This window comes from Diplotaxodon limnothrissa, linkage group LG18 (genome assembly GCF_057381915.1).
Source record: "Diplotaxodon limnothrissa isolate DT_005_m linkage group LG18, D_limnothrissa_male_GT1.1, whole genome shotgun sequence".
In the NCBI taxonomy this organism is placed as follows: Eukaryota; Metazoa; Chordata; class Actinopteri; order Cichliformes; family Cichlidae; genus Diplotaxodon; species Diplotaxodon limnothrissa.
In genome coordinates this window covers 35224573-35250155 of record NC_140613.1, presented here as the reverse complement: position 1 = coordinate 35250155, position 25583 = coordinate 35224573, and the positions used below count along the sequence as shown (strand labels likewise).

General features: G+C 41.7%; 3 protein-coding genes across 3 annotated transcripts in view; all 3 read right to left on the bottom strand.

Annotated features, from left to right (window-relative positions):
• Positions 1-4895: 4895 nt before the first annotated feature.
• On the bottom strand, positions 4896-6759 carry LOC146614075 (uncharacterized). The gene is made up of 2 exons (XM_085377921.1): positions 6418-6759; positions 4896-5529 (listed from the first exon to the last, which is right to left on the bottom strand). The coding sequence occupies exons 1-2, from the start codon at positions 6675-6677 to the stop codon at positions 5259-5261; spliced, it is 531 nt and encodes a 176-aa protein (XP_085234047.1). The 5' UTR covers positions 6678-6759; the 3' UTR covers positions 4896-5258.
• A 318-nt stretch (positions 6760-7077) lies between these two features.
• On the bottom strand, positions 7078-8600 carry LOC146614074 (histone H1.5-like). Its single transcript, XM_085378619.1, has 2 exons — positions 8568-8600; positions 7078-7461 (listed from the first exon to the last, which is right to left on the bottom strand). The coding sequence occupies exons 1-2, from the start codon at positions 8598-8600 to the stop codon at positions 7078-7080; spliced, it is 417 nt and encodes a 138-aa protein (XP_085234745.1).
• A 7007-nt stretch (positions 8601-15607) lies between these two features.
• Positions 15608-25583, bottom strand: part of arhgef2a (Rho guanine nucleotide exchange factor (GEF) 2a) — a 39624-nt gene continuing 29648 nt past the window's right edge. Inside the window, exons 16-23 of the mRNA XM_085377883.1 lie at positions 25305-25493; positions 23710-23796; positions 21955-22004; positions 21155-21190; positions 21019-21069; positions 17878-18198; positions 17194-17362; positions 15608-15644 (exon numbers count right to left, since the gene is read on the bottom strand). Coding sequence (XP_085234009.1) covers positions 15616-15644; positions 17194-17362; positions 17878-18198; positions 21019-21069; positions 21155-21190; positions 21955-22004; positions 23710-23796; positions 25305-25493 — 932 coding nt within the window. The 3' untranslated portion in view covers positions 15608-15615. The remainder of the gene's footprint in view (positions 15645-17193; positions 17363-17877; positions 18199-21018; positions 21070-21154; positions 21191-21954; positions 22005-23709; positions 23797-25304; positions 25494-25583) is intronic.

The window sequence follows — 25583 nt, the reverse complement described above, 5'->3', positions numbered from 1 at the left end:
ATATATATATATCAGGAACATCATTGGTGACATCTGGCACATCATCTGGGTCAATTTGTGCCAATTGCAAATACATTAAGGTAGAAAAAACCTAAAAGTAATGCAATAGATATGATAAATAACCTAAATATATAAGAAAAAACGCAGTTCTTCAGTCGTCTTCTGGCCTGGTCCCAGGTTCGAGAGACATTAAATAAGCATCGTATGATGACAATGGGCATTTCATTTTCTCCATTATCAAAATAGAATGAGTCTAGCTTTATCAGATTAGACATCATGTGGTACTTTCGGCTTTCTTGTCCTGCACCTTGCTGTTGTTCACGTGAAGGATCAAAGAGCTCTCTGAGTCTTGGCTCTTTCAGGCGTTGTGTGTTAATCAGTGATTGCGTGTGTGTATCTATTGGATCCGGGCGCTGGCTCGCCGGTGTCGTCGTCTGCTTGATCCGACGCCTGAGATGGTCTGATTGGGCTGGTCTTAACCCTGCTGGCGTGAATCGACTGAGGTTGTCCGTCTGTGAGGATGCTGGTTGTTCGTCACTGCCAGTACAGTCTGGGGGCTGGAAAACGCGCGGCCTCCCCGAGTTTCCTTGGTTTTAGCGACTTCACCAACACCGCATCTCCTGGTCTCCACTGTGGAGGGGAGAGGCTGAGAAAGACAAACTTTCTGATAGTTATTATTCAGTGTTTCTGCCAAATTGTAAACATAGTCGGACAATCGCCTTCAGTGACGCTGTTCCCCTCTGGATCTTTGTGTGTGTGTGTGTGTGTGTTTGTTTGTGGGGTCAGAGTGTGACCCCATAAATAACTTCCCCAAACCTGCCAAGAGTTCGCCTAAGCAAATGGCACTTACGTCCTACCATAAAACAATAAAACAAGGCACAAACTCCCCCATGCTCCAGAGTGCTCTCTAATACACACAAAGTTTGCAGACTATCAAGGATCAAACCTCTACCAATCTACAACTAAGTATAAACTCTAAGCATATATGGATATTTCTAAGCATAAATGACAATAAACAGTACAAAACCTAACATTCCTCTCACTTATAGGCCATCAAAGCCCCATCTGAACCTGGATGCACCACTTGCATAGGTTTAATACTTGTAAATAAACGGCTAATCACACAAATCACTGCAACAATAATAGTAAACATTGTTTAATGTTAATTCTGGACCCCACCTCTTGACGCATGGACACTCATGCGTCAACTCACCAAACCTGGATCCCTGTCTTAAAAACCGGCTCCACCAGGAGCCTGCATACACAAGATCTGGAAAAAAAATCAAACTTCACACTTATAAACAAGTATATCACAAGGGTAACAAACATTCAGCATCAGCAAGACAAGTGTCATATTCAGGTTTTTCTCAAATCATTAAATCACTATTATTACCAGAATTTGTCCCAAATCATGAATCATCCCAATTTATTCCACAATTTAATCTGTGACTTTCCTTAAACAATGTCACTCCTCCCATTTTATCACCATGAGCTCAATAGCCCATCTTCAACTATTCCATAAACACCGTAACCCCTTATTTGTTTTACTCATGTCACTTGTCCGTTTCTGCCAAATCCTCCACAGCATTCTCAGAGAAACAAACATTAGCAATGCACATTGATTATCCTGGTGGGCAGGCGTCGGCCATCCACATTCCAGAGGTGCCATAAAAACACCATAAAGTTAGCCAACCCTTCTTGTGGAAAGAATGTCATACACATATAAACCCAGAAATCCTATAGTAGAAAAACATTAACTAATCCTCTCATAAACCACATGATCAAACACATGATTAATCATCTGCTGTAAAAAGAAATGTAAATGTTAGCGCTGCGCAAGTTAGTGAATGACACACACATAGTAAATTCACAGACAGAGAAAATGGCATTTAAAAGATTAAATCGTCATGCAACCTCGAATGTTGCTGTCATCTTTCTGCTCCTGTAACAAAAAACAGATAAATTCATCCACCCTTTTGTCCTGTCTAGGTGGAGGTTAACCTTGAGTCGTGGTCAAGTCTTGTCAGCTTCTATCAGTCAGTCAGTTTGTTCTTTATTTCCATTCATACATTCATTCATTCTTTCTTTGCTGATAGTGGAACCTGTCGTCGCATTTAGTTTCCACTTTCAGCAAAATGACGTCATTTCAATAAAAGAAAAAGAACTTTAGATAGGATTACATCGCTGAATCCTTTTTAGGACAGGGACTCTCATTTAATATTGTCCCAAATAAGTAGCTTTCTCCAGAGCCCATTTTAATGTGGAGAAAACTCACTTGACACAATTTTCTCGACGACGTTTAGCACTTTTAATTCCCGACGTGCAGATCTGCTTAAAGAAAACAAAATCAGTGCTTGTTCAAAAGATAAAAATGAAAAATAACAGAGATTATCAAACAAAACTTTCAGTGCACTGTAAAAGTATCAAAATAAAAAAGGCCTTTAAGTCATGACACAAACTCCTCATCAACTTCACAACAGGAGAAGAATCATCAGCTAGATTCACTCCAAACCAACCATCAGCTGCACAACTCACAACATAAGCCTAATGTCATATTAGCTATGAGTTTAATCACCAGGTCTGTGCTCTTCACTCATTTAAACCACAGATCTATTTTATTCAATTTTCACAAAAAAAAAAAAAGTTTGTTCTGACGTATTCAAAGTTGTGTAGCTAAATACAAAAGTCACTCGCACATCAAACAGGAAACTCAGTGTTTTAGAGTCTCCACTTAACACACAAACTCCAACACATCTCATTCACTCGTGCTAAAATTCAATCACCTTTCATTAATCTAAGAACCGATCAACTAATTTGCATATCAGCTATTAACCCACTAAGTTGACAGGACGACAGAAAAGCATGTTCAAAATATTATCACAAAAGACAATTTCCCTCATACAGTAAATTACTTATGCTGCATTAATCCAGCAGGAAGCTTCTCCCAATTTACCATTTTAACAACTAAATTTATTGTCTGATCACTGATTCGTCAAACCAGGATTTTTTTTTTTTCCACAAAAGTTAAATTGTTGTCCTGCAACCTAGAGAGTGAATATTTTTTTTTTGCATTGTATAAATTCAGTATTTAATAACAAGTGTCTGCTAAATTGACACTATTTTAACACTGATGAAAGATAACAAGCTAATTTTCATTGCATGTCTGTGGAGCTGCATATCCAGCAGAGCATGTAATGTGCTATGAGTTTCACTGGTTTTTGCATCACACGAGGTGACTTGGACAAGATGATAAACAGACTCACACACTTAAAATGTTGTCTAATCTTCATGAGCTCTCTTGTGTTTGGAGTGTTACGGTGTGTTCACACCGAACGCGATGGACGCGAATAGAGCGTCAGGTTTACATGTAAAGTCAATGGAAAGGCGCGATGACGCGCGATTGCGGGTCCCGCGAAAATTCGGAAGCAGATTTGCGTCGCGAAAACGCCAAAACGCGTGAAACGCGCGTCAGTGTAGCGCGTCTGGCGCGTTTGACTCGCGAATAAAACCACGCGCGTGAGTTTTTGTGTTGCATTTTGTGCATACGCGCGTTTCGCGTCTACCGCTCGAGTTGGAAAAATCTGAACTCCAGCGTCAAATCGCGCCGCGACAACCAATCAGGAGCCTGGTGACGTGGCTGTTACCTAGGTCAAAGGGGCAGATCCAGCCAAAGCCTTTCATACTTCAATGGAGGGGAAGGCTAATCAATGCGGTAGCAAACAACTCGGAGCTGTACAACACCAGCTGCTTTCAGTACCGAGACAGGAATAAAAAGGACCGAGCTTGGAGGAAGATATGTGAAGAGATCGGGCAACCTGGTAAGTTCATTCATTTCTCTTTTGAAAGTTTTCACTGACCCGGGGAAGCCGCACAAAAGCTAGCAAGCCACCGCTATTTTCCCACTGACGTACAAATACCGTTCTGCTTTTATGCATGTTGTCATTTAGGAATATATTTTATTGTTTATTAATAAACAGCACACAGTGGTCCCGCTGTTCATCCGTCACTGCTTTGCTTTTTCGCTGATTTTTTATTGCACAGTACAGCATTGCATTCTGCAGCCTGATTGACAAATCTCCTGCGCTTGCCAAATTTATCACGTTTGGTTTTGATAACCATCGCGTCCAATAGAAAAAACAGCACAAAAACACCCATAACTATGAGCCTCATTCGGAAATAGACACCTGCACCGTGAGGGAAAAAGGCGCACGAAAGTGGCGGGCAGATGAAGACAAACCGCGGCATAATAATACTTTTACGTTTTGCAATCTACAAAGGTTTGCACTTTGAGAATCAATTGTGAGAACTGTGACCAGGGGCTAGTTATTCTGAGAACCCCTGCAATAAATGAGGGACCACTGTCTACTCTACGATTATTATATCCAACCTGTTAACATTTAATACTGTATTGATAGAACCAACTGATTCTGCAGCAGAGCATCCCCAGTCCCTGAGCTCCTGCTGCTGCACCCACAGATATGTACAGCAAGCACTGATACCTTTTTAGTCGGTGGGATTCCCTTGTGATCACCTTTACTAAATATCTACAACCAATCTGATTATATCCTGTTATTGTTTTTGTTTTTTTTTTTCAATGTTGAAATTAAAATCTAGTAGCAGCCTTCTCATTTCTTTGTGTTTTGTGCTGTTTTACAGGCCCACAGAGGAGGACGGCTCCGAGGCAGATGAGGGACGGGTCCCAGGACGGTCCATCGGCGGTGGAGCTGGCCACCCTGGAGTCCCTGAAGAGGCCACACCAGTCTCCAATGGAGCATTTCCTCCTCAGCCTTGTTCCTGCTCTGGAGAGCAGCTGGTCCTTTTTATTCCTGTCTCTCTGTAAATTCTTATATTTTATATATTTATGTTTAATGTTTTTCTGTTTGAGACTTTTAATATTATTTCAAATAAATGTTTATAATGACTAATGTCTCAGTTCTACTACACAGCAAATGTTGGCACACAACTTGACACATGTAGAATTTATTTCATATTATACTAATGACAAAATATACTGATACAGTGGGATGCAGAAGTTTGGGCAACCTTGTTAATAGACATTATTTTCCTGTATAAATCGTTGGTTGTTACAATAAAAAATGTCAGTTAAATATCATACAGGAGACACACAGTGATATTTGAGAAGTGAAAAGAAGTTTACTGGATTTACAGAAAGTGTGCAATAATTGTTTAAACAAAATCAAGCAGGTGCATCAATTTGGGCACCACAAAAAAGAAATGAAATGAATATTTAGTGTATATCAATGTGTGTGTCTCCTATATGATATATGGGGTGCCTTTGTCTGGATGTGCTTCCCATCCAGAGCTGCACAGCACAGAGGAAAGTTCCAGCGCTCCTGGAATCCCTCTGTGATGGACCGCCAGTCTCCAGGTGAAGGCACAGCCATGAAGTCGTCCACTAGACAGTCCCAGATGGACGTCGCTGCCTGGGGGGTGATCTGGCTCACCGTGGACACACCGACTCTGAAACTGAACGCGATGGTCCTGAAGGAGTCCCCGGTGACAAGGAACCTGGACAAAATTGTTCAAAATCAGTATTATGTGTACTGCAGTTACAAAATACATTATTCAAATTCCAAAATACTTTTGTGATGTCAGATATAAATCACAAAACTTAAATCTTACATAAAACATTTTGTAATTATAAGGATAATTACAAAATGTATATTAGATAATATCTAAAACAGTTGTGTTTTGTTTTAACTTTAACATATCATAATTTGATTGGTAGCAACTTTCACAACTACAGTGAGCCAATCACTCATAATTCCTAAACATGTCAATCAGGTAGGAATGAAGTAAGACATTAATAGAAATAAAGAGTTGTGTGTTGACATGTAGCCCTTTCCTTGCTTAAATCATTAATATTTTTGAAAAATTAATCTGTGATAAGACAGCTTATCAAGATAGAACCATGTAACTAGAGATGAACCAAACTGTTCACAGTTTTATCTAACTCTGTTTTAATAAAGGCTGTGACCCCTGTTATAGAGTCTGACAGCTGCAGGGATTATATACAAATATTCAACTATCCCAGAATTAAACCAGGTCTAAATAAAAAGGAGTGAGTATCACTACAAAGGTTAACTCAGTGGTCCTAATGCTACAGTTTGATATCAGCAAACACCGAGCGCATACATTGATGTGACACCACAGCCATGCTATCATTCAAACACTGATAACAGCATAAATCGAATTAAATCGGGACTTGATGAGACCTTCTGAGTATCACTAGAAATATTATAAAGAGTCGTTTCTGTACCACAGTTTGCTTTCAGTAAACACCGACAGCATTCACTGTTAGCATAGCACATCCATGTTAGCAGTGTATAACTGGATGGATTAGCATATTAGCACAGATATCAATAAAGGACTACCGTATTAAATAGTTTTACTAACCTCAGGCAGACGGACAGGCGCTCTGCAGGTGGGATTGAGCGTCTGTAGTTGGTGTCTAGGCGGGCGATGCTGGGACCGACGAGGGAAAGCAGGTCCTCAAACTGGCCGACGGTGATAGCGCTGGAATCGGCCGTCATCCAGGCGCAGCTCCTGGAGCAAGTGGTGAAACTCACCAAACTGCTCATGCCTCTGGAGGACCTGATGGACCCAGGTACGGCGAGGACGTCTTTTACGCTGCTGCTCTGCTCTCCACAGTACATAGAGAAGGGAGACTCTCTCTTCAAGCGCTAGCTCGATAGCTGCCATCTTGCAAAGATACCGGTCTGGCACAACTCCCTCCCACATTCCTCCCACATTTCCGGTTCACGCGCGTCAAAATATGGATTTTTCTTGGACACGCGTTGAGACGCGAATGTACACGCGTCAAATTAGGGGCGTTTGGGGCGTTTTATTCGCGTCCATCGCGTTCGGTGTGAACACACCGTTAGTATGGTTAATGCATGTTCTGCTTTTGTGTGTGATTTTGAATATTCTATTTTCGCAGTGTTTAAAACTCCGTCTCAATTTTCCACTTAAGCAGTCAGTTTTCTTTTCCCCAGGTTTGCTAACCCAAATTTTGATTTCCCACATTTAATAACAAAATTTGTGTTCTCACCACTCTCATTCTATTGTCCTCTGATGCGGTTGACTTCGTGCTAGTGGCTGAAGTACTGCTGCTGCTGCCTTCTTGGGCGACTTCTTAGCAGGTCCTGCCGGTTTCTTGGCTTTGGCCGCGGCGGGCGTCTTGGCTTTGGTCTCAGTAGCCTTGTTCATCTTGAAGGATCCGGAGGCCCCGGTGCCCTTGGTCTGCACCAGAGTGCCCTTCGCCACCAGGCTCTTGAAGGCGGTCTTGACACGGGCCTTGTTCTTGTCCACATCGTAGCCTGCGGCAGCCAGAGCCTGCTTGAGAGCGGCCGCGGACACGCCGTTGCGCTCCTTGAAAGCGGCCACGGCTTTCACGATCAACTCGCCCACGCTGGGGCCGACCTTCTTCGGCTTGGACCTCTGCACAGGGCGTGTTTATGATGGAGCCTTTCCGACCACAGCCGGCACGTTGAGCGCATCATTAAGGGTCCATTTCTTTCATGTAGCAGTCCTTTCTGAACATTTCGACATGCTGCCGCCGCCGAACCTGGCCTCAGATCCAGCAAGCTTAGCGCGCTGATCTCCAAAAAAGTCCCGAAAGCCAGAAAGACGTCAAATAAATGTCTCGTTCTAAGAGCTCGAACAAAAACTCCTCTTCATTCCGCCATCTTGCTCGCCCCTCCGTGGAATTCATCCAATCAGATAGGAAGATGGGTTTGCTTTTCTTCTTCTCTGGTGCTTTGTTAGATTGCTTCTGCAGCCTCTGCTCCGATACTGCCGCTGCTGACCAGGTTTTTTTTCCAGGTAAGAGTGAGAGTTTTGAGACAGATCGTGCTGTAAATAAGTCAGCCAGAAACTTGGCTTGAACGTTTCCAATTATTAAACTATTGTTTAACAACTATTGTTTAAATTTTCGTCCGACCGCTGCATGTGGAAAATTGATTCAGGTCTGCTTTTCACCTGAAAGTGACAAACTAAAGACATGTTCATTATTATCATCACTGCTTAATCAACACACATCTCTCTTTCTCTCTTTTTGTTTGTATTTTTTTTTTTTTAAATAGCTGGTGATCTGCAGTATCACAGCTCTCACAATCAAAAACAATTATTTTTACACAGCGCACAAAAACACCGTGACGTCAGACACATTCACACTCATTTTTTCTTCTACGTAGAGTTTACACACTTGAAGGATGGCACATCTGAGGTTAATTTAATTATTTGCTAGCTTTCTCTGAGTGAGCAACTTCTCACTTTTTAACGTACGTTTCAAGACAACAGGCAACTTCCTGTGTCACCTTTTGGTGAGCAACTTCTCACTTAACGAGCAACTTCTCGCAAAACAACAGGCAACTTCCTGTGTCTTTCTGCTTTTAATTTACTTTATTCGGGGACTAAGGAAGTCGTCAGTGTATCTCTCTGGATCACTAAGTGAAACTTCGTCAGCATATCCCGTTTCTTTATGGATCGATCACTGAGAGAGGTATAATACGGACGCATATTTACCTTCGTCAGCCTGATCCCACTTCTGACACCAAATTGAGGGAAATCTCCGTCATCCGTAGATCGAGTTTCCTCCTAAGGCGTGGGCACCAATAAGCAGAGTTCATCCTTTAACATATAACAAAATTAAAATATTCTCATGCATGATCAACGGTTAATCACGGTACCGGCCGGAGTACCGGGAGCAGTTTGGAAGAACAAGAAGACGCGGAGACTGTCCTAGGTTGTCATTCCAAACTGACTCAACTTTATTCACAAGTACAACAGTTTATATAGAGGAAAAAGGTTCGTGTGTCAGCAGATTCTCAGTTCAAACCGGTACAGACCAAATAAGGAAGCGTCTTCCTGCCCTCTGAGCAAAGAAGTATCCTTTGTATAGTTCAGCTACAATTTATGATCATCCCAGCGAAATACACTCCTAGACATAGAGTACAGAGTTCTTTCATTAGTGAATTCTGAAACAAACCACCTGGCCTTTAACGAGCCTTTTTCTAAGAGATAAGGAAGGGAGGATGGGAGTAAGGAAGTGATCTCTGTGGTATTTTCGACCTTGGTACCATCCTGTGATTCTTACACATTAATTCTTGGGTCACAGAGAAAGAGAAAAACAACTAGTAAATGGGCCTTATTGAGTAACAGTTTTCCTGTATAATATCACTATAAAACAATATCCTGTAAATGCTATCATGGTATCAAAATATCACAACAGTTCCCTCCTTTTATCATGAAATGATAACATAGTATAAAGACAGAATGTAATAACATAATCTAAAGACAAATCATAAACGTAACTTGTCCTCCGAGCAAGCTTGATATCAAAATTCTAAGAAAGAAAAGAAAGAGAAAAAAGAAAAAGAAAAAAGAGAAATAAGAAAACTTCATTCCCTTCTTTGATAACGGAGTAATTCACAACCTAATGCTCAATATATATATATCAGGAACATCATTGGTGACATCTGGCACATCATCTGGGTCAATTTGTGCCAATTGCAAATACATTAAGGTAGAAAAAATCATTAGTGAATTCTGAAACAAACCACCTGGCCTTTAACGAGCCTTTTTCTAAGAGATAAAGAAGGGAGGATGGGAGTAAGGAAGTGATCTCTGTGGTATTTTCGACCTTGGTACCATCCTGTGATTCTTACACATTAATTCTTGGGTCACAGAGAAAGAGAAAAACAACTAGTAAATGGGCCTTATTGAGTAACAGTTTTCCTGTATAATATCACTATAAAACAATATCCTGTAAATGCTACCATGATATCAAAATATCACAACATGCACTTATACTTTCTCCCACAGAAAACTCATTCCCTTCATCAATCTGATCAGAAACAGAAATGTTCATTTCACTAAGATTATATGAACGTTCAAGAAATGGAGAAACAATCAAGTAACCAGACCACAGTCCACAGAAGCCAGTCTCTGCCATCAATTCCTCTTTACTCACAGAAGCAGGGGCACCACCAAGCAGGTCCAGGGGGCACTGGCCACCCCCCAAAATTTGCTGCCCCTGCACAGAAGATGAGACATCAGGAGACACCAACAGAGAAACAGTCTGCGGATGGGCTGGGCATCAGGACATACGAGCAGCAGGTCAAGACTAAAGCAACTTGGAACTAAGAATAAGACCAAAGCCACTAAAAATACATGAAGCAACTGCAAACATTACACACACCGACAATCAACAGGCTTGAAAGTCTAAAAAACTGAAACTGCTGGGCACACTGACCCAGAAACATGATAGAGATACAATAAGACACAATAAAATAAAAGAAATGATAATAAATCAATAAAAGTCTCAACAGGAAGCCCATTTAAACAACATACAGTGGTGTGGAAAAGAGTTTGTCATCTTCCTGATTTCCTGTTTTTAATGTTTCATCAAATAAATTTAAATATTAGACAAAAATAGCACAAGTAAACACAAAATGCAGTTTATAAATGAAGGTGTTTAATATCAAGGCTAAAATATTCAAACCCATATGGTCCTGTGTGAAACAGTGATTTTATAACATAAATTAACAGTGGTGAATGACATCTTTGGAAACTTGAGTTCAGTTTCTCTAGCCTCACACAGGCCTGGTGACTTAAATAGGACCTGCCTGACAAAGCAGAGTAGACCAAAAGGCTCTCAGAATCATATCATGTCACAATCCTGCGACTCATCCAGAGGTCACAAAAAAACAGCACAATATCCAAAGAACTGCTTGCCTCACTTCTCTCAGTTATGGACAGCGTTCATGACTCCAACATAAAAACAAGAGACTGGACAAAAATGACCTGCATGGCAAAGTTCCAAGACAAAAACCACTGTTGAACAAAAGGAACATTAAGGCTCGTCTCAGTGTTGCCAGAAAACATCTTGATGATCCCCACGACTTTTGGGAAAATACTCTATGGACTGATGAGACAGAAGCTGAACCTTTTGGAAGGTGTGTGTCCCATTCATCTGCAGTAAAAGTAACACAACATTTCAGAATAGGAACATCATACCAAAATATGGTGGTGGCCCGGGGTTGTTGTACTGACTGAGGACCTGGAAGACTCACTGTGGTAAATGGAAGCATGAACGAGACTGTCTGGCCATCCGTTCATGACGTCAAGCTGAAGTTGGGTTCTGCAGCAGGACAATGATCCAAAACCATGCAGTGTGTTACATCCCAAAGAAGTCTACGGGGTGAGGGGAGGAACATAAAACTAGAAAGAGAAATCAATATCAAGCTAGCCAAAAACATAAGCCTAATGAAAAAACAGGCAAACAAACCAAGGCTTCCAGAAACATCTGACATTCTGACAACCACAAAAATGGCCAAAGACCCTGAAGCGATATTTCAGTCAGCCTTGGAGAACATCTGTTGGCTGCAGGACTCGGACTTCAGCTTGCACTGGAACGTTCACGGCTGAATGTGAAATGGTGGGAATGAGAATCGGCACCTCCAAATCCGAGGCCATGGTCCTCAGCCTGAAAAGGGTGGAGTGCCCACTCCGAGTCAGGGACGAGTTCCTGCCCCAAGTAGAAGAGTTTAAGTATCTCGGGATCTTGTTCGCAAGTGACGGGAGAAGGGAGCGGGAGATCAATAGACGGACTGGTGCAGTGATGCGGACGCTGTACCGGTCTGTTGTGGCGAAGAGAGAGCTGAGTGTAAAAGCAAAGCTCTCAACATCAGGAAAGGAGACATGTCCCATCGTGACCGTTGATGGCTGAAGAGATGGAGCTTTCTACGATACAAAAGAGGAAGCCAGTAACAGAAAATAAGACCCTCAGAACCAGGCCACGTAGAACTCCTGGACTCTTGGAAGTTCAGCCACCCGGGAGGGGCTCAGAGTAGAGCCGCTGCTCCTCCACATCGAAAGGAGCCAGTTGAGGTGGTTCAGGCATCTGGCAAGGATGCCTCCTGGGCGCCTCTTGGGTGAGGTGTTCCGGGCATGTCCCACCGGGAGGAGGCCCCGGGGCAGACCCAAGACACGCTGGAGAGATTATATCTTTCGGCTGGCCTGGGAACGCCTTGGTGCTCCCCCGGATAAGCTGGAGGAGGTGGCTGGGGAGAGGGAGGTCAAAATCCTGACCTGAATCTGATTGAAATGCTGGGATTTTGTATGAAGCTGAGTTACATAAGCTGGAACTTTACAGTCACCCAGGTCATGGTCTTGAGAGCATGAAAATGACAGCTGGACGTCTTAAGGGTCCTGCTGCAGCCACATTTGTTTTATTCTAATAACACTCCTCCTCCTCCATCAGGGGTCACCACAGCAGATCATCGCCTTCCATCTCACCCCATCTCCAGTATCCTCCTCTGTCACACAAATCTTTTACAGATTGTTCTTCACTACATCCACAAATCCTCTTTGTGTTTTTTTTAACCTCCTACCACATTCAGGGTCTTTTGCCCAATGTACCCACAGTCCTTCCTTCTTATGTCCAAACCATCTTAACCTCGCCTCTCTAACTTAACCACATGTTTTGAGACAGAATAAATCAATATGTTGATCAATTCTAAAGTCTTTTCAAAACAGATGATCATAAAGAGAGTCTCCTGATGTTTAATAATTCATATTTAATAGTTTTGCTCTTTGGTGCTGCTTTATCTCAGGTGGTCTAAGAACAGACAAAAGCTCTATGTGGTGTTTTGGGGCTATGGGGGGAGGAGGGAGCTGCAGAGAGCCAAGTAAGACTACAACTTTTAATTCCTGGTCTTTACTTAGTGTTGATTTAATAAATTAATCCTTATTTCTATAAATAACAGCTGCACCATCTAAAGTGGAATGACAAAAACTCTCCTAATAAGACCAGATCAGTTATCTTTAATGCCCACATTGGTTTTTGGGCACCACATAGACAGCTAGCGGTTGAAGGATGACATGTAGCTATGTAATCAGTGGTCAGATTGGGAGTCTGATCAAATTTGATTGGAGGCAACTCCTCTACAGAGAGCTTACCAGAGTTGCTCATTTGGGAAAATTGATCTGAAACAAAAAAACAAAGGTGTATCCTCTGATGGCCAGGGCCCTGAAAGTAGGAGGAGCACATGGTGGAACCTATAGCAGATTATAGGGGAACTTGTCCCCGCTTACCTTTCAGTGTAAATATGAGCATACAGTATGTATATGAGGTGTTGCTCTGATTGTTTAACTGGGTCTGTCTAACCTGCTTGGCCCTGTGGCTTTCCCACACCAGATGTATGCACAGAGGTCACACATACAAACATCTTGAGAGGGAATCCTTATGCACTGAGAACATTGAACATGCCGAGCTGACATTATTTTTACTTTCCTGGGGTTGTATTAACAAATGGTTTCCTGGTTGTGGCTACAGATCTGGACACCTGCGCTACTTTGTGGCTGCTATTTCTGCAGTTCATGGAAACCAATCTCAGAAAAGAGAAATCATATAATAAAGAAAATAATTGACACCAGAATATATTTCAGGTTATATATTTTATGTAGTAATACAAATAGCACAATTGGAAAAGGGTGTGCAAAAGTAATTACAGTCCTTGTTTTTGGCTTACATTGCATTCAACCCTATATTGTAACAGGCAAACACTGCAATGAATCCACACTTTGATGCTACTATCTCATACATTCTCATACATACAGTATCATTGTTCTCAGTTGCTTTTGACCATTGTTTACAGTCAAAATGTTGCAAATCCTGTCTTTTTAATCGATAGATGTGCTAAATTATATCTCAGCTGACCCAGTGAATTAGTTATAACTAATTCAAATCAGTTTACATCCAGATTCACTGCATATTTGCAGTTTTATGCAAGTCAGATCAAATACGGTTGATTTTTCTGGCAAAGACATGACAGTAGTATATCTCATGCAGCAGTCACATAAATTACCATTTAAAAAGTCACTATTGTTTCTACAATGTCTAAACTTTAATTATGCATCTGGACCAAATAAGGACTTGTAAAGGTGGTCGAAAACTGTTACTGACATCTGTAGGTGAAAAGAAAAGAAGAAAAAATCTGTTCAGATGCACACATGCTGAGAAAAAAGCTGTTCCTTTAACTCCATATCATATAGTGTGATCATGAAAAGGCTTCCACTGTCTTGGCTACCACAGTTAGTCAGATGGTGGTGCTGATGATGGCACTGATCCTGTCTTAAGTCTGCAAAGCATGATTTGAATAAGCTGGCTTTTTTTTGGAACACCTGTTGGACACAGAAGATGTGAGAACTGAACACTTTTACCTACCAGGATATAGTCTGCACCCCCGTGAGGGGAAGAATAGATTCCACAAAAACAAAGTGCAAATGTCATGTAATCAGTCACTGCAGTAACATTTATGAAAGCCTGACTTCAACATAGGGGGAACTACCCAAAGCCCTTAATTATCATAAATGTCTTCAAGAAACAGAAGCTGAGGGACGTAAAGTTGTCCTCATAATCTCATGACCTGAACATCATCTTTGGAGAGATTGTAAACATGCTCTGCATGCAAAGATCATCGAAAACATCTCAGAACGTGAACAGTGGCTGAAAATTCCTAAATCCAAAATGAAAACACTCAGAAAACATTTAGGTCAGCGGTCTCCAACCTTTTTTGTGCCACGGGCCGGTTTATGTCCGACAATATTTTCACGGCCTTTAAGGTGTTGCAGATAAGTACAACAAAATAAAACCAGTATCGGTACCAAAAAAAGAAGATTTATTCATAACACAGGAAAAGATCCAGGGAAACCGAGTTAACGATAAAAACGATTTAAAAAAATAACGATAAAAACGCTGAAAACCATAAATTTCGCTCCCGAGCCTCAACCCTCGCAGCCCGGTACCGAACGACTCACGGACCGGTCCGTGGCCCGGGGGTTGGGGAGCGCTGATTTAGAGTTGTGATACCTGCTAGAAAAAGTTCAACACTGATCTAGTTACTTAGTAGTTAATATGTGAGACAAGTACTTTTTGCATACAACTGTGTCGTCATCAAAGTACTACAACAATTAGGCACATGGGTTAGTAATTAATGAAAGAACAATACTGCAGATAATACAGAGCAACAGAAGATAGACTGACACACAGAACATGAAAAACCAGAACATGTATGTGCTGCATCCTCCTCTTGCTGTTGGTCACAGTAGGGATCAAACTGTAGGCCGAAGTATCACGTCAAGAATTTCAACACAACATTCGAACACACAGTGCTGTGTATCTACAATCGAAGCCCATCATTTGCCAGCACCTAATGCATGAACTTCAAAACTTTAATATATCAACAGCTTACTGATGGAAAAAGCAGGTGAAATGATCCAGTCGCTGTCAGACCGTTTGATGGTTAGTATTGATTTTGTAAAATGTTTAAGTTATAGTTGTTTTTTTAATTTTATTTTATATTTTGTGTTTTTTCCAAGTCCAAGAGCTTTGGGTAAAGTGTTGATAAATTTCATTAAGACATTAGTAGTTGTAATACTTGTAAGTTTATCATGCAACGTGTGATTAAATGTAAAACTCACTGCCACGTCAACACAAACTACTCAAAAACAAAGCAGATCAAAAATATCAAGACTTCAGATGAGCAAATATATTCATACAGTCATTAGCAGAATGAAAACATGCCAGGATCAGATCTCCTCTGGAATATCGTGAAGATCTGAAAAAAAGAGAACAAATATAAATTCAGACCTCTAACATCAGTTTAACAGTGCAGTATTTTAGTGTCAAGTATCCAAACATAACGGGGGGAGGAACAAATCAAATTAAAGCTCATGTGTTTTGTTTGAGGAATGAGGGATGAGGATACAAAGGCAGTCAATAAACTCGTTGGTGGCTGGACTTCTGGAGTCACCCAAGTTCTTTAAAGCTCTGAATGTTGTGGAGCTGTTCGGATTTATACAGCTTTGCAACGTTGCATGGAAATTGTGGGGAGTACCTCTGGACTGGCAAGTTGGCTGCGGGTTGTTGTATAAAAAGCTAAGTGTAAACATGTAACCCATCTTTTTTCTGGGAAATCAAAAAGTAAATGGTTTGGGAAACGGTGTAGCTATGTCTTTATATCCTAATCAGACAACCAAGTACAGTAAAAGGTCTTAAGTGTGGTATTTGCATTTGGTTGCTGAGGAGAAGGGCTTAGACTAAAATGGAAGAAATCAAACGGGAACATTAGGAGTACCAAACCACATCAGCAGTTTGGTACATTTTTTTAGTTACATTTAGTTACATTTAGTTACATCTACAAATGACGATAAAGTTATTTTGTCAGAAAGTGTTTTGTAACATTTCTGTCCTGATGCTCAGTTATACAGGTAAGTAAATCCCAAAAGCTTGACTCTGTTCATCAGGACGTTTTCAGTGGGAGAAACGTTTCGTCACTCATCCAGGTGACTTCTTCAGTCTCAGCTGACTGCAGGTCAGTAACTTGACCATTAGTATGCAAATTGTCATGACCAGTGATCAACAACCACCGATCAGTGGCCATGAGTCCCATTCACAGAGAGCTGGGGAATGGCTGCAATCACAGAAGAGCCACCTCGTCAGGCCAGGACTCTGCAGTCTATTTACACCTACAGGCCAGTGGACTCTTTCAATGATGAGGATGTAACATCCTGGACAGGGAGGAGCGCTGGTTTGAGGGCAGAGTCAAGGAGGCCATTTATGTGAAAAGGGAAAGACCATCTCTGAATGGAGGAGGGGCCTAAGGGTGCATCTGTCACCATCTTACAATGCTGTGATTGCAGCCATTCCCCAACTCTCTGTGAATGGGACTCATGGTTGTTGATCAATGATCATGACAATTTGGATATTAATGATCAAGGAACTGACCTCCCAGCTCATTGTTCCTTCAGTGCTGCTGGTTTCAGTCATTGTGCAAATGTCCTGTTTAAAGGTTGGAAACCTGCAGTCAGCTGAGACTGAAGACGCCACCTGATGATGATGAAACGTTTCTCCCACTGAAAACGTCCAGATGAACAGAATCAAACATTCTAGTTTTCTTTAGTAAGGAAAAGTTATTACTATTTTTTACACAATAACTAAATTATTTTCAGAAAAAACAACTTGTTATTTTTCAATTAACACTCAATATGATTTGGGCTGTCACTTGAGAAACCGCTGTGCCAAAAACAAAAGAAATGGTAAATGGACAAGAAAGATATAGATACATAGACAGCAGTCGGTCACGTCGTGTCTGTCTGTTACCTAACCTTTGGAGCTTTCAGATGCAGTCCCATCGTCATCATCATCTGACGTCACATATACCTCTAGGTCAATGACTTGCTGCAGGCTTGACTGGTGAACAGAATCTTGGTTGGCTTGCATGTTATAAACTCCAGACATCTCTGTTTCTGACTGCATTGACAAAGGCTTAGACATCTAGGAAAGAGCAAAGAAACATGAGTAATGGGTACAGAAAACACAGCTGATTTATAACAACCACCAGGTTTATTTTACTCCTCTCAGAGGTTGTTTCTTCTGGCTTTTCTGCCTCTTTGTCAAATGCTTAACTTCCAAAGATCAAACTATCTGCTCCGCGTTCGGTTATCAACCTAGCTCAGTCATCACCAGATCAGCAGCCAGAGGTAGTGTGTCTGTTCTGTTCATGTTACCAGTCAGTTTGTTTTTCACAGCTATCCTCGTTGTCTGTTCTGATCGAGCATATGTGATGGTCTGTACTCCCATGGATGGCCTGCATCTCCTGGTAGCGTTGTTCCAACTTTCTGTAAATAAACCTGTGTGACCTTTTCCCTGTGTCCTCTGTGTGTGGGTTCATGATTCTGTTCATGACAGAAGGATCTGACCTCCATGGAGTTAAAATTTGTTTAAAATCTGTGTCTTGGCGCCCCTTGTTGCCCCTATTATACTATATCAGTATAAGTAATTGAACTTACCTGAGAGGCCTGTTCTCCATACCGCTGAGAAGCAGGTGCAACCCCACTGGTGGCTTTCATTTGTCGGACCTGCCTCTCTAGCTCAGCCCGGGCCCTCTCGCTGTCTTTGAACCGATTTTCTGCATCCCTCAGTCTCAGCAGCTCTTCCTGCAGCAGGCTGTGTTGTCTCTGCAGAAGCGCCAGTTCTCCTATGGTTGACAATACAGTGGCTTCCCGATGGCCTCCATCTCGCAACAGAGGGCGCCATACTTCACTTGGAGACATGGTGCCCTGCTGCTGCAGTAACAGCTCCAAGATTGAGTCTTGCTTAATAACAGCACCCTGTCATATTACAAGGAGAATCCAGTGTCAGATATTTTTGGTTTGTGACAGAGTCAAATATGAAGTGTGTCTGTTGTGTTGTGATGTTTTAGAAAGATTCCACAGTTGTGTTATTTTGTAAAGATGGATTCGCTTCTTTGTTTCTGGTAGATTTGACTTTTATTTACAAATATTTCAAACCAGTCGACCAAATAAGCACCAAAAGACTGCTGCGGATCAGCTTTAGTTTAGCTTTTACTGTGAAAAAAATCAAAACATGTATAAATAAAGAAATATTAAGCACTAAATGTACAGAAAGACATAAGAGAGAGAAATAGAAAAGTGATTAATTGCACATAAAAAAGTGGCAGGAGTGAGCAGCAGTACAAGTTTGAGCAGCACAAGATTGCAGTGTGAAGTGTGATTATTAAGTGTGAGCTCATGCGTCTCATGTCTGCATGTCTTATGATGTCAGGCTCGTGTTGTCATGGCTACGTCTCTCAGTGTTTCCTGTTTTATTTTGTAGAGTCAGGAGTCTCCATGTTCAGTGTGTTTTGTTTTACTTCCCCTGTGGTGTCCTTATGTTCAGCTGTTTCCTCGTGTGTTCCCGTGATCACCTCCTGTGTGCGTTCAGTCTGTGTCAGGTTGTCTGTTTGGTTTCACGTCATGTCACAGAGATCTAACTGCTCAGGTTCATGTTGGGTTTATTTCACAGTTCCATGGTCCCATGAACCTGTTCAGTTTCATGTCTCTCGCCACAGTTTCCATAGTTATTTAGTTTTCCCAGTTTAGGTTTCAGTTAGTTGTGGCTATGTTTTTGTATTCATGCTTACCAGCCATAATAAACATCTCGCTGTTTGTTTAAACCTTAGTCCCGTTTTCTTCTCTGTCTGAGATTGGGTCACTCTACACACCGTCAGCTCCCACTGACCGTGACAACACCTGCACTGCTACAACTGTCTGCTGGGACTGAACGACACTGCATTCGTTCTGAAGACAGTCTGCAAGCTGGTAAACTGCCCAAGGAAGAAACTTCTGAGGCTGGATCCTGTCACACTGTCCTTTGTTCTTTTCACTTTTTTATAGCAATAACTGGATGAGACACTCCTGAGAGTAATGTTTTCGGTAAATGGACTGATTCTTATAGAGCGCTCTCCCGGAGTGCTCAAAGCGCTGTAGACAACACACCCACTCATACAAGCACTTCTAAACACAAGTGCAAACTAATCTCCACACACCCTGATGTGAATGTTACCAAGCAGGTACTGTGTTAGGAGACCTGGGTCGTTGACGCAGAGTTTTGAAGGTTTTTTTTACTATTGTACTTTGATTCTTATTGTTTATTGTTTCTAGTCTTTTGGTTTCTTTCTTAATGTTCTGGTTTCTGTCTGTGTTTCTTGCTCTGTCTCCCCTGTCTGCTGCGTCCCCTTGAGAAGTCCATGTCTCTGTGTTATGTTTCCTGTTTTACTTTGAAGGTCCATGTCTGATGTTAATGTATCTGGTTTTGCTTCCCCTGTCTCGTCAGCCCTGATTTGTCCCAGCTGTGTTTCCCTCCTGTCTCTCATTCCCTGACTGCTCCCTCTGTGTATTCAAGCCCTGTGTTTCTGGGTCAGTGTCATGATCTATCATCCCTCCATGCTGTGTGGTCCGGCCTTCTGCCTGCCAGTTTAGTTTCCAGTGTTTCCAGTGTTTCCAGTGTAGCCAGTGTAGCCAGTTGTGTCATGTAGAAATAAATCTTTATTTTGAGTCTGCGCTTTTGGGTCCACCTTGCCATCACTACTGCCTGCACACAGCCTTCACATGACAGAAGATCGCGACCAGAACATGGACCCCGCAGACTGTTTCTGCTGGAGGTTCTGGAGAACCGCTCCTGTATGACGAGCCAGAGGATTTGCAGCCCGGTCAGCTGGAGGGTTTGTGGCCCGACCCACCGCCTTCCCGGAGTAAACAGCGTTCACAACGCCGCCACTCCAGAACGACTGAGCACACCCCATTCATGGGAGAAAGTGAATGTTTATTGCCCTCTCCACTCGAGCATTCCAACCCAACCTTCTGCAATTTCTTTCACTGTGAGCAAGACTGTTTTTCACTCAGAGGATTTATTCTGTCTGAATCGGTTGATTCAGAGAATGTAAGTCTTGTTCCCGCTGGAGGGTCCGAGGGGCCCATCCAGCCTTCATCGCTTGCCGCGCCACCATCTGCGGCTTCCATGCCGTTGTCTGGTCCTGCCGTCGCCTGTCTGGTCCTGCCGCACAGCCGGCCTCCAGACCTCCTTCACCTGCGCCGCTGCCGCCATTGCCTTTCGCACAGTCGGCCTCGTGAACTGAACTGTTTAGGGCTGTTGTGCTGTCGACCTCTGGGCCCCCTGAACCTTTCAGAACTGTTTACTGTGTTCTTGAACATTTCATGGCTTTGCTTTGGACTCTGGCTCCTTGTTTTTAGTTTGTTTCATTTGTTTGTTTGAATTATTTTCAATATTTCTTGAAGCTGCTAAATTAAACAGCACTCAGTGCAGTTGTGGCAGTTGCCTGCCTTCATTTTAAAAGGTTTGTAACATAATTTTCAGGAATTTTAGTTAAAGAGGATTACAAAAGTGAACAGGAAATACTGAGTTAAGTTATGTCAACTAATTCCCCTCAGAGACATGCTTTTATAAAATGTAGTTATTAATCATGTTAGTTTTATCGTAGTCAAAAACTACATGTAGTCAGAACATTGGCATTCAGACAAGCTTTAAAGTTTATCAACTTAACAAAACTAAGGTGAAGGTGACCTCGTACACAGTGTCTGTAACATGTGGTGTGGTGTATGGAGTGCTGTGGCAGGTTAAGTCCGACTTACCTGGAGTGCATGAAGATAAACGCTGAGATTCACCAGCCTTTGGCAGATCTCCTGTCAGACACGAGCAGCATACTTATTACTGACTTCTGTTTTAAATGCACTTTAAATAAACAGACATACTTTAAAAGTTACTTACCATTAGCGGTGACTTGTCTTGTCGCTTCGTGCATTCCTTTATTAGGCAAAAACGTTTTCCACAGACAGCAGAGAGTGAAAACAGTTGAAGCAAAGTTATTACAGTTCACCAACTCAGAGAAACATTTCAGATTTTCCGCACAGATCCAGCTCGACCTGGATGGTTACACTCATGACACGCCCACACAGGGACAGAACTAACAAGGAACCAGGGGACCCGAGGCACCAATGCACCAGACCCCACACCCAACCCAGGAGCACCTACCAACACAAGTATCCCAGGCACCATTCAACACTGCAAGGCAACATCCACTCACGTCCCCCACCACCACAAATCAGGACAGACACACAGACGCCCCTAAAACAAGAGTCCAGTGACTTCAGTGTGAACTGGAGTCACTCTGTCCTGTCTTTATTATACAGGAGAGCTTTTTGTATTCATCAAAAACTATACCGAAATATCTATAGTGGCTCGAAAATAAAAGAATGAAGGTCATACAATACATGACCTGCTGTGCTGATATTAAAATATGATTATTAGAGATATACTTGCAGTTAATGAAATTACTAAACACAAGTAAAGTTTGAATTTGACATTGAAAGCTAAATTCTTACTGACATTATTGATGTCAAAGATGAAAATTAAACTCTAGTTTTGCTGATAAAATAAAAGTCTCTGGACAAAATGACTCATCGGTCCCGTTAACTTTACTATATGCAACACAAACCAAATCTGAGATCATGTTCAGTTCCATAACTGCACCTCCAAACCCTTTCCCATCATCAACTCTTTGTCCTCACCTTTGCTGCAATAAAATGCTGGGCTCCATTGACCAACAGCTCTTGGTCACCTGAGAAGAGACAAAACACACTCAGTACTTGTCTTGGAGCGATATGTGCAATTTAACCTTTATTTAAAAAAAACAGAAGCTTTTTTATGTAATTCTAAGTTGTTGTTGTAACATAGTTTTCTGGTATCACTTTATAATGATGTCACACTATTAAGCATTAGTAAGGTAAGTATGCTTAATTCATCATTTATAAAGTATTACTCTTCATTAGTATGTAATTTATAAATGTGGATATAATTGTTTATTCTAGACTAAAAAGCTCACTCATAAGGCGCCCATGGTATATTTAGTGTAAATCAGTGACTGAGTGTTTTAAAGGTTTTCTTAATACTTCAGATTATAATTCATGGTTAATTCAGGCAGTTACCAGCAGGCCTGGACTGGTAATCTGGCATACCGAGTATTTGGATGGTGGCCCAGTGCACATGTGGGCTGATGTGTCCACATATTTTCTTTCCTTTGTCGTTGTAATTATACTGTCCAGTAAGCAGCATGAAGACCCGCTGCACATCGCACTGACAGCAGTTCATTTTCATTACTGACACCAAATCACCCAATCACATCCCTTACTGCAACCAGCCCCTCCCCTACTTTCCATGAATTCATGCACCTTTTTGAGAATTCAGATTTATGTGGCCATTAAATAGCAGTATTTACTGACTGAGTGCAGTAACATGCTAGGGAAATCAAGGCTCCATGATAACGCTCATTGATTTGGGATTCTCCTTCATGGTGGAGAACCACCTCGTAACCTGATCTCCTCCTCGCCCCACGGAGCTGCTCTGAGTTCTCACTGAATGAGGAGGAGGTGGAGTCCTTACTTCTTTCATTTAAGCTGTTCACCTGTGTGAAACCGCTATTTAGTCTAATTCAGCTGCACTAAAGCTAACAGACCACAAACCAGACGAAAGCTGAACCTCGGGAACGATCTAAAGAAGTTCCAAAGTCTCAAACATTCCAGAGACATTTTCCTGCATTACCAGTTTAATATGATGGACCCTTTCTTTATATTGTATACACGTATTTGTGAAGCTCTGTGAAAGATTTATTATTGTTTTGTAAAAACAATGTTCATGTTTTATGTTAAATGAAGAAATCTTTGTATGTTCAAGTTGAGCTGTCCTGTGGCTCCACCTCCTTGGTGCATCTTCCTCTTAAACCCCGCCTACAAACCTGCATTATTGTGCAAACCTCAGGTGTGTTATGTTTGCATCTGTATGTTCTGTACTTCTTTCTGTGTTGTCTGCGTCATGTCTCTGTTGGGAAAATAGCTGAGACGTAAATAACCTTCACTTCACAATTAACAAATAGTAATTGTCTTAATTAACCATGAATTACACTATGAAACCAGCATTTATAAAACCTCTATTAACCTCACAAACAATGAGCTCATATCTTAATCATCTTAATCATTATATAGAGGAATGGGCGTCCAAATACTTTGTTATTTATGTATTTAGAAATGTTACCATGAACACATTATGAGCTTATTAATCAAGAATGAACATTTATATCTGTATTCATACATTACATACTAAATAGGAGTGTTGTGTTCCAAATGATGACCAAAGCACTTACTAATACCTAACTAATGCCTGATAGTGCCACATTATAGGTTGTTACTATTTTTCTTAATGTATAAATCCATAATTAATTCAGTCAAACTTAAGATGATCATGAATGAGAGACTGAAACGCTGACTTACTACAGTCTACCACCTCCATGTGGCTGTGATGGCACAAAAGGCGGGTGTCCATGCTGAAGCCCAGAAGGAGTTCACTCAGCCTGTCCACTGTGAGGACACACAAACACAAACACACACATATTTCTATTAACTTTACATCTTTTTCTATTTTTCTGTTCCCATGTTGATTCCTCCTGCATGTCTTGTGTTTGATCTCCTCTCTGTGTCAAAACTGCAGCACGTCAGATGTATATATAGTGCGTCAGTCAATGGTAAGTGAGCTCGATATGGCCAAAACAGCTGTTAACTTCCAAAGGGTCGTCGCGTCTCTTCTTAACCTAACTTCAACAACTCTTTGCTAAAGTTTCTTCCTTTCTCATCAACTTTATCCCCTGTAGTTACCACAGCTCTGCTCATCACCCTTGTTTTGAAAATTGCTACCAGTTCACTATTCCTCAGACATCCTCTCAGTTCCTCCACACGTATATCATGTAGACCATTTGCCTTCCACTCTTCATCTTGGCGTAACATGGGGGAAGTAGAACAGACGACGCAGCGACGAACAAAGGAAGACTGAGGACTTAAATGCACACATGAGGTGATCTGGGGAAGTGGAGACACATGAGAACACAGCTGACTAGAAGGAAACATAATGACAATACAGGGGAGAGTAACCCTAACTACAATAAACAAAGAACACCATACTCTTTCAAAATAAAACAGGAAACACAGAGACATAGACATGGAGATAGAACATGAACTTAACCTAACCAGAGACATGAAACATGACAGGTAGACACACGGACCAGGGAGAGATGACAAAAGGGACTAAGAAACCAAGGACTAAACTGCAAACTAGAAAACAACTAGATGTGTTAAACTACACATGTGGATACAAAAACAAGCGTTAGAACTTAAACCCTGGGCCACATGGCCCAGTACCGTGACACTTACTTACAATGATCCTCTGTACTTGCCGTATCTGTCCTGCTTTCGCTCTCATTTTCTTTATTGATCAGCTCATCAAACTCCTTCCATCTCAACACACTTTCTTTACTCACAGCAGACAGCACACTGTAAGCCTTTGCCTCTCTATCTCTTATTTGATGTACATTTAGTTCTTGCTCATTCAGTCTGTTTCCAGACGATACATAAAATACTGTAGTACAGTTTTCCTCACCGCTTCATCCAGCTTCTGCCATTCAGTCCTGGATTTTACCTTCACTTACTTCCTTATCTTGATTTCCAGAGGCACCTTGGTTTTTGAAAAATCCACAGCCATCAGCCCTACCTACCCAGCACTACCTCATCACCTCTGTTCCCTCGGTCTACATGTCCACTAAAGTCGGCTTCAGTCTTGAAGCTTTAGCCTCAGCCTCAACTATGTGACAGCTCACGGTCACTTCAGAAAAAATTCAGGGAGAAAAAGTGGATGTAGGAGTTTGGGTAGTAAATATTTTCATTCTTGTTTGCTACAAAATGTTTGTTTTTACTCATACTTCTAATTAAAATTATGTGAAGTTATGTACAAAAACAGTTATTTATTTTTTTGTTGAGTTGGATCAGATATTCACCTTCACATGTGAAGCATGCTAATATGAAACGTGGATAGTTACCCTCAGATGTGGCATCCAGTAATAGTTTTTCAGCACGAGGAGCTTGTGGTGTGTCAGCCCTAAACAAGTAGCGAGTGATGGGAGGCTGCAGGCTCTCCTGGCCACTTGTCACCTCTGCCAGTTCACAGAATAAAGTCACTCTTTCCTGCAGGAGCTCCAGCATCTCCTGGTCCTTGTGCTGCAGGTCAGCTGATTGGATGACAATCAATCAGTCATCAGTCTAAAACAGACGTGCAGAAAAACAAAGCCTGCCTCTTCACAGGTCTCCCTGGTTCATGT